The 15,902-nt window shown below is 39.9% G+C and overlaps 1 protein-coding gene across 1 annotated transcript; it reads left to right on the top strand.

Moving 5' to 3' along the window:
- The first annotated feature begins 956 nt into the window (after window positions 1-956).
- Window positions 957-15,352, top strand: wapla (WAPL cohesin release factor a). Its single transcript, XM_028423342.1, has 20 exons — window positions 957-1,259; window positions 1,909-2,322; window positions 2,432-3,116; window positions 3,926-4,242; window positions 4,357-4,487; window positions 5,502-5,597; window positions 6,055-6,216; window positions 7,529-7,665; window positions 7,854-7,965; window positions 8,603-8,833; window positions 9,131-9,242; window positions 9,362-9,459; window positions 9,757-9,833; window positions 10,185-10,360; window positions 10,577-10,692; window positions 10,790-11,002; window positions 11,512-11,725; window positions 12,501-12,589; window positions 12,691-12,786; window positions 13,562-15,352. The coding sequence occupies exons 2-20, from the start codon at window positions 1,935-1,937 to the stop codon at window positions 13,625-13,627; spliced, it is 3,516 nt and encodes a 1,171-aa protein (XP_028279143.1). The 5' UTR covers window positions 957-1,259; window positions 1,909-1,934; the 3' UTR covers window positions 13,628-15,352.
- The last annotated feature ends 550 nt before the right edge of the window (window positions 15,353-15,902 follow it).

Raw genomic sequence — 15,902 nt, 5'->3', positions numbered from 1 at the left:
AGACTCTCTCTCTCTGCCTAAATACAAACAATAGGTTCAGTCTGAATGCAGTCTGAAGAATCTCATTGAATATGTTACAAAATACATTTAAGGGGCTTTATTTTGTTTTCTGTTGTGAATTTTTTTTAAATTAACCCCGTCTATACAGCCTGCTGTAACATGAATAAAATCACTTTCAATTGGTTCTCATGGGAAATTAACACCCCTCAGCCATTTCCTCAAAGGACCTCCGTGCTTTGAAGGTTGCGATATCTATCTGGGTTGTATAATGGGCATTTCAGGGTTGATACTGTTGGGACCACTTTCCCCTTCAGACACAGACTGTTTGCTGTCCCCTGTACCACAGCTGCTAATCTATGTGGTGTCTATATGCTTACTGTACAGTGTCTATATAGGGATTTTGGGACAGAAACAGTGACATCCCTTCACAGTGAGGCGGTTTAGACACACACATTTGAAACATTTATATCACTTTTTGTCTAACAAATTGTTTGTATGAAAAATGTTGACAGTGAATATTTAGTGAACTGGCCCTTTAAACACGAAGCATGGCTATTTCCTAGAAATTGTTATATCTATTTTTTAAAGATGTGTAGCTATAGACTACACATTTCATAATAGTAGTAAAATTGAGATTATATACAGTATATACGTTCCTAGATTCCAGAACATTACTATTGTTATATGTAACAACAGTAATAATGCTACTCGGTTTGTTAATCTGATGTTTAAATTGCCTGAATATAAAAGTGTGTGGTAAACGGTGCAAGCAGAAGACATCATCGCCGTTTCTCTTTGGCACGTCTTTAACTATAACGGATGTGATCCTCCAGCGCCCCTATTCGTTTATTATGATTTCAGTTTAAACCAATCAGATTTAGTTTTGCTGACAGCACATGATATCCTCCCTGCGGCTGATTGGTCACTTTCGTTTTAGCAGCGCACTACATGGGGGTCTTGCCAAGCAAGCATCGAGGAGGGAGGGGATATTTTAATGGCCGTCAGTAGCACTACAAAATGCAAAAAGTCCGGATTATCCGCAATATTTAGACAGTTACTGTTAAGAGTACAGTTAGGACGCATTTCTTTGCTACCGAGCACTGCTTTGTGGACAAATTTGGGTTAGAGATGTGTTTCTAGTGTTGTTTCTTCAGCGTTGAACGGACTTTACCCTTTTGATTTGTGCGCGAGTGGGAGATCAGGCCTAGCCGGCTGGCTAACAAACAAGCGGACGGTTAGCTAGTTGCTGGAGTTGAAAGGTAACATGATGTACTGTTACTTTTATACACTCACGGCGATTTTTATATCCCGATATCTACATTCAGCCGTAAATGTCAAATAATACGATCATATGTAAAAGAAAGGATTTCCTGCATTTGATGCAGTCCGCTGAGAAATGTAAACAGGACACTTGCTTTAGCAGGTTAGCAGTGTTGAAGCTAATGGCTAAATGCTAACTTTATAGTTGTTAACTTTACAAGTAGGAGCAGGCCAAGCTTGAGTTAACGGACGTTGTTAAGTTACATGTCTCGTAAGTTTTGTATCTTAGGCAATGTAATTAACCTGAAGTTTTATTAAAATTAAACTTAATATATGTAGCTTTATCGTGTTGCTCATATGCGACTGATATTGCGTTTGGAAGCTAAGCTGCTCAAACTAGCGTGCTAGCTATGCTAAGTTCGTGTGCCATCAACCAGCAGTAATACATAACTTCGTTAAATTAATTTACCTAACCTTGCTGATGTGGATATTAACGAATACGGTCTTTTGTCTTTATAATGTGTTTTTTTGCGATTATTATATTTAAATTGACTGTCTTATACACATATTTTATGCTGTCTTTTTTAATAATATAGTTTTCTTGATTCTTGGGTGGTATGTTCAGTTATTTCTGCCTTTGTTTTGTAGAGAATATGTAACATAAGGATTCTGACATGACGTCCAGATTTGGTAAAACGTACAACCGCAAGGGAGGGGAGGCCAATTCAAAATTTGAAGAGGTCTTCTCCAATAAAAAGCCCACTCTGACCACCAAATGGGGAGAAACCACCTACAAGGCTCAGCTTGGTGCCAAAAGGCCTCTGTTAAAACATGACGTTTCTGAGGTTCCTAAGAGACCCAGGCTTGAAGACAGTGACAGTGAGGATGACCCATTTGGATTTGACAGTGATGATGAGTCCAAGACTGTAACCTCTCAGAGTGTTACCCAGACCAAAACCAATGAAAGGGATGTGGCAAAGCCAGCTCCAGTGCAAAGTGCTGGGACAACCGCTGTTGTTACTCCTGCACGAAGCTCTGCAAGTTCAACTGGCATTTTTACCAGTAAGTGATCATTGCAACCTATGTGTCTTCTCTTTATGTGCTTCTATATGTAAAGTTGCAACCTTGGTTTTTGTATGTAACCACATGTCATTTCCTTCTCTATTCATAGGCAAGCAAACATCACAAGATAAGGCTGTTAATAACAAGCCCTGGTACAAAACTGCAAGTGCAGATAGCAACCAAAAACCTGCTTGTGTGACCTCTTTCTTGAATATAGCCCCCTCTGATGATCAGAGCTTCTCCTCTGCTAATGTGGACTCCTCCCTTGTCCTGCCCACTGATGCACCGAGTGGTAGCAGAGACTTCCAAACCATTTCCTCTTATGATGGACAGCTGTCAGAAGAGATGACAAGTGCTGAGCCTTTCTCAGAGCCTCCTCCAGAACCAGTGGACAACATTCCCCCATCCCCTTTTACTCTAAGGGCTTCAAACAGCAAGAAATACCAGCGGCCCGGCCGTCATAACCCAATGTCACCTGGATCCGATGAAAACGACAGCAACAAGTCCACTGACACAGCGAGTGCCCAAGATAAACCCAACAGTGTCCTTTCTGCTAGTGCAAGTAGTACTGTTGCCAATGCTAAAACAGCAGCCAAGCCTGCAGGCAGGGGTGGTGGGAGGGTAAGAGACTACACGGTCCTGCACCCCTCCTGTCTGTCAGTATGCAATGTCACCATCCAGGACTCAATTGAGCGGAGCATCGATGAGTTGGTCACTCCAGCGACACCTGCTGATCTTGGAGAGGCGGGTCAGATGAAGAAAAAGTCTGATGCACTGCCACCCAAACATACCAGGTAAGGTTTATATGCATCTATGCATCTTAATCTTTGAAAAATATTACTCAAATAAATTAAAATCAAAAGGTGATTGTCATGCTCTCTTTAAAATTGGGTCATAAATGATATTTAGATATTCATTTGATAATTAGCACTGTCTCTTCGCCATTGTAACGTTGTATACAACTATTTAATCCAGATGTTGTGGAGCAGACTGTAAAAAGTTTTGTATAGGTCTAATACTCCTCACTGTCATTTATGTATTGCCATATATAGACTTTTATTCTGTAGGCTATTGCTTTACTTGGAGGTATCGCCAGCTTCAGAATCTATATAGATTTTTGTAATTGTTCAAAATGCTTACACAGCATTGTGGTTGTTTAATTTAGTTAAGTTTTTGTCAGAAAGGGAGTTTAGAATTAGTATTTGGTGCAAGAGCATCAGTGGAGACTGGGATTTGTTAGATGATAGGTAATCCTAGGCCATGATTACATGGTCTGAAGAAGTCAGGATGGCAGAAGCAAGCACACATGTATATGTATGTATGTATGTGCATGTGATGTCACTGCTATTACAGATGAATGTTAAGAATAGGAGAATTTAATTGAAATAAAACTGACTAGTTTACTGTTTGAAGACAGTGTAATAGTTCTGAGTTGTCCAGTGTTGTAGTAGTTAAATTTGACAAGGTAATGTTTATTTTTTGTTTGAGCCAAAAAAATGTTATGTGTAGTTTTTCATTTCCCTAGTTCAGTTTGTCTTGCATAACCTAATTAACAACAAAAAACGCTAATAAACAGTACCCCCCCCCTTTTTTTTTAAAAAAGGTTCAGGCCCACCCAGACAAAGACTACAAAGACCAAGAAGACCAAGACTGAGACCAAATTAGAGTTCTTTGGCTTTGAGGACAAAGAGGAGCAGGAGAGTGAAGAGGGTTCAGAAGGTGCGATGGCAGGCAAGAGTAACTACAAGATCAAGTACTTTGGCTTTGATGACCTGAGTGAGAGTGACAGCGATGACGAGAACTGTCAGACTAAAGAGAAGAAGGTCAAGAAGGCGGCCGCTGCCTTGGCTGCCCTGAGCTCCAGTGTGGACAGCCCACATACCAGTGACTCCCAGGACAGCCAGGCTAGCAGCAACACAGGTAAGGGTTGGCTATTTGTTACATGGCCTATAAGCTTCTAAAACATCTTTAACTGTGTAGCTCTTCAGGGACACACTGGTTAATATTTATGCTCATATTTGGTGTCCCCAACAGATGCTTTTGACTTCTCTGATGACTCCAGTCCCGGAGGCTCAGATGGGCAGAAAGGACGCACTGGGAAGACAAGTGACAAATCCAAGGACACTGGAAGTGGATTCAAAAAGATATTTAGTGGACCCAAAAAGGTATTTGAATGTATTAGAAATTATGTGCTCTTTCTTTCTTGCTTTCTCCCATAACTTTTATCTTCATTATGCATTTTTCAAGAGTAGGTGCCCATTAAGTTTTTCAGTTTCCTAAACTATGCAACTGCACATTGACCCTTTCAGATCTATTCAGGTTTGCGTGAGTGGGCCACCATGGTTCATCTAACCTTCCTCTAGATCAAAGTTTAACCCAGGTCTGACACTGCTTGGCTTATTGATGTTTAAATGACATTTCCATAACAGAATACCCAGCTTGTCTAAAAATAGACTGAGATAATGTGAGAGAGAAGAGCATTAGAGCAAAATGGAGCAAGTGGGCAGGAAAGAAGCTGAAACCTAAATAAATTTTGCCATTTCATGTAACGTAACTCAGCAGTATGTAGGTTAGAACTACAGTTGGAAACTTGAGTCCTTGAACAATAGGGATTATGTTGTGAAATCTGACTTGAATCTTTGAAATGTGTGTTCAGTAGCTCACATGCAAAGTATGTTCCATTGTGAAGGGGATTTGAATATTACCACTTGGACAGACCTATATTTATTTAATAACTCCGCTGTGAGTTGTGCTGTTTTGTGTAATACCCACATCTGCTCTGCTTATTTGGATCATGTTTAGTAGTGGCTCTGGGTTATTTGTGATCTGTCTTCCTAATTCTGTGTATTTACTTATTTCAAAACTCTGTATGTTGTCTTTGTAATGTATAATTGAGTCACACAATGTGTCATTCCCAGAAATGTTTAGTACTGCTTGGGGACTCTTGTGCTCCACACTGGGGTTGCTGTTGTCTTAGGCCATCGACATTATTACAGTGTGCAATATTTATGAGTTGAGTTACACAAATTCACAGCAATAACACAGTAACTTGTGTGCTGTGCTAGAGTGTGTAATTGAACTTATCATGGTATTTTTTTCATTATGGCCTCATTTGGATTTTGTACTTCAGATGATATGTCTGGTCATTTACGGTAACTGTTTTTTTAACCATGTTTCAGTCCCCTGCTAAAGCTGTGTACAACGCTCGTCACTGGAATCAACCTGAACCTGAAGAGATACCAGTGCCCCCACTTCCTCGATCTCAGACAGCTCCGGTAAGATATTGTATTTGAGTTTGTTCTGCACTAATTGTCACTGCCATCCCACTGCAGCAAAATAGTTGTCTGTCAGTGTAAGAAATTTGTGACTTCCAGGTTTTAATTTAGAATTCACATTATTGTTTACTGGTCGTGTACTAGTCAGGTCTGTATTAATTGCTCTAATTTGGCTCTTGCCGTCCAGTGAACCTGGATTTACATGTAAATTCTGTTTAATTCCCCATTTAGAAATAATGTTTTCTCAGAGACAAGTTAATCAGTGTCTGGCAACTGTGATTTAAAAGTTGTGTTTAACTTAGCACTACTTCATGTGACATCTGTTAACAGCACTTATTAAAGACTTGTGTGCTTAACAGACTGTTCAGCTGTGCTAAATCTTGTAGACATGTCATTAAACAGATTTTGTTGCTTTAGTATGAACCCAGCTTCTCTGCCTTTTTTCTTTCTTCCTAAGGCCGTTTTATCAAGCAGCAGCAAAGACAACAACTCCCATAAAGATGACGGCTTGTTCAAAGCCCCTCCACCACCACCCAAAGTTATTAAGTCAGAGACTCTTCCTACGCGGCTCAACCAGGATATTGTCACAGCCCTCAAATGCAGAAAGGAGCACAAAGAGGTGAGTCCACAATACAGATATATTTTTTTCTACTGATCAACAGGAGCTGGAGAAGAACTCTCTTTTGCAGCTGCTTCATCCACCATCTAATTTTATTTGCTTGCTGTTAAAAATGATTGTCATTTTACCCAATTGAGGTAGCAAAGGGATAACATTCTTCTGATGCATGTCAAACTCACTGTTGTTTATATGAACCCTGTTGTGGGTTGGGAGTAGCAATGAGGGCTGCTGCCGTTAGTTTAAACTCTCCTACATTTTGTGTCATTAATAGATGGGCCTTGTAGCCCCAGATCAGGCTGTTAGCCACAGATCCCCTGAGGTAAAGTGGCTGGAGCCTCTGTAAGCTGCCTGCACACACTGATGCTGTTTAAACCCAGGTCCTTCCTGCATTGTGCACTCACAGCATGACTGTTGACACTGGTAAACATACAGTCAACTGCTGATCAGCCCCTAATTGCTCATGCTGTGCTGCTGTTGATGATGGGTTTGGGAAGAGATGGGGATCAAGAACCTGTTTCAGTTGAGAACCTCCTATGTAATGTCCAATCAATCCTAATCATTCCTCTGAATTCTTTAGTTCCTTTTGTTGATGTTAGAATGGTGTTGCTTTTGGAAACCTTAATATATTATGACAGGGTCAGAAACAAATGTTCACTAGTGTTCCATTTTGTGTAAAAAGAAGTGCTACTTGTGTGTAAAATTACATTTTCAAGTAAGAGTGGAAACAGCAGTATCCATAAAAATATTCACCCAAAGGTTAAAAAAAAAAAATCTGTGTTTTAATAACAGTAGCTTCACACGGGCAGGATTAGCAGATTGATGATTTTATTTTATTTCAGAAAAAAATCCCTCTTCTATTTAAAGGTTGCTGGACAAAAATGAAGAATGATGGTTGAATTGAATGATGAAGAAAGAGTGATCCAACGTCCATGCTTCAAATGTTTTGTTTTTTTAGAATTGTCACTTTCCTTACTTTTGCATCCATCCTAACCTCCAACAGTAGAACAGAATAGACATTATTTGTATTTTTTTATACAAAGCACTGATTGGAATTCCATTAGGGAATTAATAAGGAATCAGACTGAGCAGTGTTGATGATGGCATTCGTATAAATATGATCCTATCAATAACGATACCTGCCATTAGCACAGTCAGCTGTTGCTGGTAATGAACTGGTGATATTTAGTAAAATAGTAATTTACCAATGGGAGCAAATCTGTTGCTGTGTATGTGTTTGCATAAGCTCATGTGTCTCTGGACAGATGCACTGATTTCCTATTAGCTGTAATTAACCCCATTCCCCCTTCACTAGCTGTACACAGTGGTGCAGCATGTGAAACACTTCAATGACGTGGTGGAGTTTGGAGAGAATCAAGAGTTCACTGATGACTTTGAGTACCTAGAGACGGGGCTGAAAAGCAGCCAGCCACTCAACACAAGATGCCTTAGGTGAGTGTGAAACACTTCCACTTTGCACTTTGTGGAGTTTTAGACTTTTCTGCAGAGGCACACACAGTGCAGGTTTGACATAGATTTGTTTCTACTGTAACATAAAGTGATAGAAAAAGGAGTTATTTCTTTCGGAGAGATAAATATTTCTATAGTATCCTCATCCTCTTCCCCTCTGTCTTCTCCAGTATAATAAGCCTGGCCACCCGGTGTGCCATGCCCAGTTTCAGGATGCACCTACGAGCCAGAGGGAAAGTGGCGCAAGTCTTCAAAATCCTCAGTGATGCTCCACAACACCCGGTCTGTACAACTTTTTTTTTTTTTTTAAAAAAAACATTTTTTTTTGTCACCTGCTTCTCTAATCTCTTGCTTTCATCCCCCTCAAACTTACATAAGCTGTGACAGATGGTAGAAAGATGTGGCAGATGGTAATGTTTGCCACTTTTGAATAATTACTGCTTTCATTGTTTATTTTGTAAGTGATCCTTTACATTTTTATCTAAGATGAAGTCTTGAATCGCAAACCTGGCTGCTACCCTGATCTACTGAGTCAGGATGTGTATTTTTATCTCACTTTAATTGTGGCTGTGTGACCTGCATGCCACAGTACAGTCTGCTAGCAACTGGAATGTGAGATTTGCTCTGAAGGAGGTGATGTTTGTTTAATTTACACTTCTCCAGCAGAAGAGTTTCACTTTCACAAGCCTGCAGTTGAAATGTAATGTTATTTTATTATGTTAAAGTAAAACATCATTTGTCATCATAAAATGTAACCTTTTATTTGGTAAATTAATTTTTAGTGAATACATTACTGAGTGCTGCTCTAGGATTTTTTTATTTTTTTTTCAGGTTCCTCAAAGCATTCACCAACTTATGTCACCTCCTCCCACTCTTAATCACACTTAATATTAAAGTCACTCTGTTAATGTTCTTTCAGAATCTAGCTCTGTGCACAGCTGCCCTGATGTACATTCTCAGTCGGGATCGTCTTAACATGGATCTGGACAGGGCCTGCCTGGAACTAATGATCAAGCTGTTGGAGATGGACCAAGACTACTCAGGCCATCAGGATCAGCTTACGGCAAAGGAAGTGGAAAAGGTCAAGGAAAAGATTAGAAAGCTGTGTGAGACGGTGCACAACAAGCACCTAGACTTGGAAAACATCACGGTAGGTTGCCCATGAATAATGAATGGATTGTAACAAATCAAGCTCATGTCCGTATGTGCCTTGGTTCTAACACATCTGTAAATTCTGGCTGAGGAAAGCAATACGACATAAATAAAAGAGTTCAGTTACAGAGTTGCATGTCTTCCAGTATTATAATATACCATAAGGCCTCTAACACTCATGACAAGAAAAGGAAAAGCTGTTTTCTTTCTTTTGCTCCAAGAAAATAATAAAAGCACACTGTTCATGTATTTATTTTGTTAACTGAATTAAAAGTTGGAATTGATTTATCTGTAGACGGGTCACCTTGCCATGGAGACTTTGCTCTCTTTGACTTCCAAGAGAGCTGGGGATTGGTTTAAAGAAGAACTGCGGCTACTGGGTGGCTTGGATCATATTGTAGACAAAGGTAAGTGTTCAGTGTTACTATGCTTACCTTAAGATGCATTGATGGCTAGTTTGCATACCACTTGTATGTGCATTTGGCAGTAAAGATGCATAATGATTATGTGCATTGTGTTACCACAGTGAAAGAGTGCGTGCAGAACCTGAGCCAAGAGGATGACAAGGACAGTCTTGTCGCATCTTTATGGGGCGCTGAGAGGTGTCTGAGAGTGCTTGAAAGTGTAAGTACAGTTGCATCAAGTTGGGTTCTTTTTCACCAAAGTCATATAAGAGAGAGACTCGAGGATCTAGACCTTTATGGGTGTGGGTTGCCTGTTAACTTTTATTGTTCCCTGATGAAAGGCTTTGTTTAAAACACCCCATGTCTCTTCTCAGCTATCTCTCTTAAAGTGTCACTGATCAAACAGCTGAGCCAAACAAAAGTCTCCCCTCATTTTCTGTTTCTTGACTTCAATTCAAGTATTACAGTGTACTTTCCCCTCTATTGATTCCATTTCTCTTTTATCTTCTGCTAACAGGTGACAGTGCAGAACCCAGAAAACCAGGGTTACTTAATTGCCTACAAAGACTCCCAACTGATTGTCTCCTCTGCCAGGTGAGCACCAGCTACTGCTCGATGTATTGACTAGGCTTGGACACATACCGAGGCATTGGCTATTCTGACAGCAGTTCAGTCAGGTTACGAGTATAGCAAAATTATTGTGCCTGCCATATAACACGGATACAAAGATTGCCTTTGTCTTACATTTGTTGGCTTAGAAGACTGTAAAGATATCCATCAAGCCTATAGAAAAGGTTGGTACTCATTTGTAGCTAGGGATGACTATTGGGTTTAATGCTTTGAAATATATCTTTGTGTGTACCATTACAGTCACCTTGCTTTGCATTATTGCCATTTTATTTACTTTTTAGCTTCTGTCAATAATACATCTGTTACTTTCAACAGAGCTTTGCGATACTGCGAGGAAATGATCCAGCGGTACAGCAGAGCCTTGAACAACAGTTCTCTATCATCATCTGGTGCAGCGTTGCCCCACTGCAGCTTCAGTAATATTGGCAAAGCTGTGGAGGATTGTATGAGGGCTGTCATAGGAGTGCTGCTCAACCTTACCCACGATAATGGTATAAAATCTTTGTAATTTTTTTTTTACTTTTGCTTTTTCTTCAGGTTTACTTTGGCTTGGTATTAGAATAAGGAAAAGGTCAGCATTATAGCAGCCAATTTGTCTTAAAAGAACAGTTATACCCAAAATCAATATAGTCATATTTTGGCCTGCAGTCCATCAGCCACGTTCATTCATTATCATCAGATGTTAATAATGATGTTTCTGTCTGCAGAGTGGGGAAGCACTAAGACTGGTGAGCAGGAACAGCTAATAGTGACTGCGCTCAATTGTGTCCTTCGAGTCCCGCGGTACATCCCTCAGGAGCAGCGATTTGATGTGCGAGTCCTGGTAAGCTTTTCTTCAAAAAGAAACAGTTGATGCAGTGATGCTAGCTATATTCTCTGTGTATGTGTATATTTCATTTGTGTTCTGTTGTCAATTTCAGGGTCTGGGTCTACTAATTAACCTTGTGGAGTACAGCTCCAGAAACCGCCACTGTCTGGTGGACATGGAATACAAAGTCGACGACACCTGTCTGGAAGACAGCCTGATGCAGCCTGCTGACCCAACACAGTCTGACACAGTGGCACAGTCAGCTGAGACTCAGGGAGGTGCTGACAAGCCTAAGGTCTCCGGTGCTTTGGCTGCCCTAGTGAAGGTAGGAATAAACTCACTGTTACATATTTTATCAGTCATTTTATGTGGTTCTTTTGTTTTTTCTCCCATGTATTTCATTTGTATAGGAAGAGAAAGTAGTGAACAGTGGAAAAATGAGTTTTTCCTGTTCCAATTAATAGCATAATTAACAGAAGCACAGGTTCATCTGTTGACTTGTTTTTTCAAGGGGATGGTTACACATTTCAGACTTCCCCACAATGCACACAGCCAATTAGGAAGTCTGTTGCCTACTTCTTGGAGTTAAAACCTGCAAAGTAATAACCATGTGTAACCAGTCATCAATGCTCGTTTGTGGATTAGATGTCATTTTTTATTGATTTAACTTCAGCCAATGTCCTTGTCGATTTTAGTTTTAGTACAGGCTCACAGTACTTTACATACCAAGTTGCTGTCTATTGGCAGTTCTCTCATTTTCTCAATTATTAGTAATCTGATATGGCCTCAGTGTTGGAGGTGACCTCTGTTAATTTCTCTCTCTAAATCCTAAAGCTCTTCCTTGAGCGGGAACGTGCTGCCATCCTGGCTGAGGCGAAGACTGATGACCTCATCAGTGAGGCCCCTAAGCCGGCGCTGGACCAAAGCGGAGAGTGGAAGGAGACATCTGGAGAGATCCAGTGGGTGGCAGCTGAAACCACCGAAAGCCAAGAAGAGAATAAAGAGAAAGAGAAAGAAGAGGAGGATGAAGAGTTGGACCTTAATAAAGGTAGACGGTTGAGTGTATTTGCACTTGGGTTTGTGTACATGTAAGAGAAGCTGCTTTTAGCTTTTAGTTAAAAGCATTATGTAGATAAATGGGTCTAATAATGTTTGAATGATTACTGCATGAACCCAGGATAATTACTTTTTGCTTCTCAACTAATTATAGAGTTAGGGAGAGAAAAGACTGTTGTGCAGAACTGCAGTAGAAATGTAGTTAAATAAAATCAATTTGTGATGAACCCAAAAATAAATATAAATAAAAACAATTATTAAAAAAAATATAATTTGAAATTTCCCAGGTTTTTAATATTTCTGACTATTCAGACCAAACAGTTAATCAATAAAGTAGTTATAAGCTGCAGCTTGAATGTTCAGAATTTCCCATAGTCTTGCATTTATATATTGTGTAGGAAATTGGGCTGGCACAGGAAGACCATCCTGTTGCAACCACACATGACGTAAAAGGTGCACTTTATGAGGATAATTACTTGTTTCACATTTAACTCCTTGAATGCTCATGAGGCATAAGTACAACATAAAATCGCCTGGAAAAAGTCAATTGGCCATAAATTCGGCAAGATGTCGACAGCTTGTGTGTTTGTCCTGATGCCCAACTGCTCTACTCTTTGCCGTGTCAAGTACCATAGTAATGAATTCAGTTTGGCAGTTTATGTGCTGCATTGCATTGCACCATGTTGATAAGATGGTACCATTGTAAGCTGAAAATCCAGTTTCTTGCAGTAGTGCGTAAACTTTTCTTTCTCTTGTGTTTGCTGTAGCTCTGCAGCATGCAGGCAAGCATATGGAAGACAGCATCGTTGCCTCCTACACAGCTCTGCTGCTGGGCTGCCTCTGCCAGGGCAGCCAGGTGAGAATACCACAGCTACAAGCAACCACAGAATTATTGAAAAATCATTTAAACCCAGAAACGTTCATGTTGTTGATGACCCACTTCTCTGCCATCCTCAGATAAATGTGACTACTGTGAGAGAGCATCTACCGAAAGGGGATTTCTCTATCATGACAGAAATGCTGAAGAAGTTCTTGAGTTTCATGAACCTCACTGTGAGTAATCATAAACGGCAACAAATTGATTGTCTTCTGTAAAAGATAATGTCAAAATCTGTCAGTCTGTCAAACAAAGGTATTTTTGTAAATGCTTCCAAGCTTTGGTGCAGTGTTCAGCTTCAGGGATATTGAACACAGTGACATTTAATTTGCAACCACCGAAGAAAGAAACGTCTGCAGTTGAGAGCCAGTGATTCTGTGCGGCAGCCCCTTATTCCTCTAGCTTCAATTATATTTTATATGAATCTTTGAGGAAACATTAGATGGTAGATAAAAAGGAAAGCCTATTTCTAAGTTGATGTCACTGATGGAGCTGCATAGATGTATGTATGTATGAAAGGCTCTGTGATGGTTGCTCATCTTAAATGGCTCATAGAAACTTTTTAGCTGCTTTAAAATCACTTCCACAGCTCCTAATGGCACTTAGCTTTTATGAAATACAGTGCCATCATAATGGAAAATGTGATCACTAAATTTTTATCAATTAAATATAATTCTTGTGTGTCCAAGAGGCATAATTGAAGTAGTGACATGACTGAAATGATTCAAAGATTAATACAAGCCAAGCAGTTACTCGGTCACAGATGCGCATTTTGCAGTAGCTTTATATGTGAGTCATCCCATCAGATCTGAGGAAGGCAACCATCTGTTTTATAAATATCTCCGTGCAACAGAAGCTCAAACAACCCCACTGTCTGCGCCTCAAGACCTCACAAGTACAGTAGTGCAGTGCCTCACTCGGTTTTGTTTTTCCTGTTTTGTCTCTACACAGTGTGCCATGGGCACCACAGGACAAAAGTCCATCTCACGGGTCATCGACTACCTGGAGCACTGTTAACAGACAGCAAACTCACACAGACTGCACATTGAAGAGATCCCAGGCTTCTCCGGTCCTCCCCACTACCCATCAGGAGCAAGAGGCCATTGGAGTCTCAGCAGCATTCCCTTGACTACATCTAATTGCCCAATGTGGCAATGACTCTGAAATCTCACAGATAAGGCATATACATTGATGTGTGGGGTAAACACACACACACTCTCACAAAAGTTTCTGGAGCACAGCCTGAACCAAAGCCCTGTTAGCTGACAGACATGCCGATCTCTTCAGTTCCTTGCATTTAAGTGTCCAGATTCACATTCATCTTCAGGTGGGAATCAGGCAAATCCTACAAGCGCCTCACTAATCTGTGGAATGTCAAATGAAATGGACTCAAAGCGGAGTCTTACACAGTCCACAGAGGAGTCTCCTGTCCGCTGTCGGGCTGGAGTGTGAACCTCTGAATCAAATTTTATGGATCATTACATTTTAATCTCTGCTTATTCACGTCCAAGCCAAGGGTGAAATCATTTATTGGCATGAAAAACAATCACACTCATGGACATTAGAATGATGTCTCTATATGTAACCTTGTGTGGAATGATTCTGAATGCATACATCCATTTTTAGCTGTGTTTTCAGAGTTGGCTTGAATGTTTTTAAGGGAAATGCTTTTAATGTTTTTTTTTTCTGGTGCCCACTGATTTTTGTGAGCTTTGTGTATGCATTCTCTTATGTTTTTAGAATTTTAATTTTTTTCCTTGAGGGCATTTTTATTCTCTTCCTTCCCCATAATTATGATTTACTGTTTAAGAAATCAGGACTGTGTGACATGCCGACTTTGATAGGATGCCCTTTATTTGACTGATAATGGCACTTGGAAATTACATGCTATTATGCAATTTGGATTTTCTCCTCACCCATTGTCAGTTTTAGTTTTAGATTATTGAAACTTCAAATAATTCAAGTGTGTAATTACATTATGAATTTTAAATCACAGGTGTAGCATGTGGTGACTTTCTCTAAAAAAATTGGTTGTGCTTCCGTTTTGAGTTATTTTTAATGTATTTAATTTAACGCTTTCTCCTCCTGTGTGTCTTTTTAACTAGTGAGATGCCGTTTGTGTCAAAGGTCCCACATCATGTTTCTTTATAATCCCACCCCCATGTGAAACAGCTCAGTTGCTGAACGTAAGATCATAGTTTTGGCTTAAGTCTGTGCTAAATTGAATCAAGCTTTTAAAGAATAATTATCATTTGAATTGACGTAGGTGTGTGTCCAGCCACATGCAGCTTCAACAACATGCATTTATTTATTCTGTTGTGGTGTCATTTCTACCTGTGATGATGCACCTGAAGCTTCCGTCGTGTACTGCTCACTTGTACGATCACTGAATTTGAACGACAGCCATACCTGTATAAACATTAGTTTGACCTGGTTTGTAGGGCTGCGGTGGACATCACTGCAACTGTGTTTACTGTTAAGTACAAAATTTCTCTGATCTGAATGGAATTGTAGAATGTAAATACTCCTGTACATAGCAGTTAATGGACATTTAAAAATGCTTAGACTACTTTTTTCCCTGAAGCTGATATTTTTATTTTATACAATATTTCTTGAGTTGTTTGGAAAAATTGCAGGACGAGAAAAAACATATGTTTGTACCTGTTTCAAGGACATTGTCTTTGGTTACATGTAAATACTTGTATCTCAAAAAAGGAAAAAAAAGTTGCTACTTTCAGTACACTCCCTATGTGTTTTCCTTCTTCAGTTGTTTTCTTTCATTTGTTCCTCAGAGCTACTAGAGGTGAACACTTTACAAAGACACAAAAACTGTTTACTTTCCTTTTGTTGTTTATGTGTCTGGCAGCCACTGTATGCTTAACTTTGTATTCTAGCTTGTCTCTTTTCCTGTAAGTGAACATGTGCGCCGCCCCCCCACTGTTTTCTTTGTCATCCTTAACAAAGTAGCTGAGATGCAGTTAAGAGTCCAATGCATGGACGGTAAACCTAACGGCACTAGACGGTGACAGTTGTGGACACGGCCCCTCAGCATGATTGACACCTGCATAATAGAAACAAAAGATTCTTGCTAGCCGAGAGTCAAACGTATACATAGCCCAGGGGAGTGTAGCACAATAATGTCTGGCAACACTCATTCCACCTGTGTCAAAAGAGATGGAACAAGCAGGTGTGAACGCAGGCTTCGAATCAAGAACTGACTTGATGGGGTTGTGTTTAGTAAACGTTCCACCGATAACCTGCAATTATGTTATTTTGTCTTTTTGCCTAACGT

Source organism: Parambassis ranga, chromosome 15 (genome assembly GCF_900634625.1).
Source record: "Parambassis ranga chromosome 15, fParRan2.1, whole genome shotgun sequence".
Classification (NCBI taxonomy): domain Eukaryota; kingdom Metazoa; phylum Chordata; class Actinopteri; family Ambassidae; genus Parambassis; species Parambassis ranga.
This window is presented reverse-complemented; position numbering and strand designations above follow the sequence as displayed.

Coding starts and splice junctions, on each gene's coding strand:
- wapla (XM_028423342.1), top strand. CDS start 1,935: ATGACGTCCAGATTTGGTAAAACGTACAACCGCAAGGGAGGGGAGGCC. Junction 4,488..5,501: donor TATTTAGTGGACCCAAAAAG/GTATTTGAATGT, acceptor ACCATGTTTCAG/TCCCCTGCTAAAGCTGTGTA. Junction 6,217..7,528: donor GCAGAAAGGAGCACAAAGAG/GTGAGTCCACAA, acceptor CCCCTTCACTAG/CTGTACACAGTGGTGCAGCA.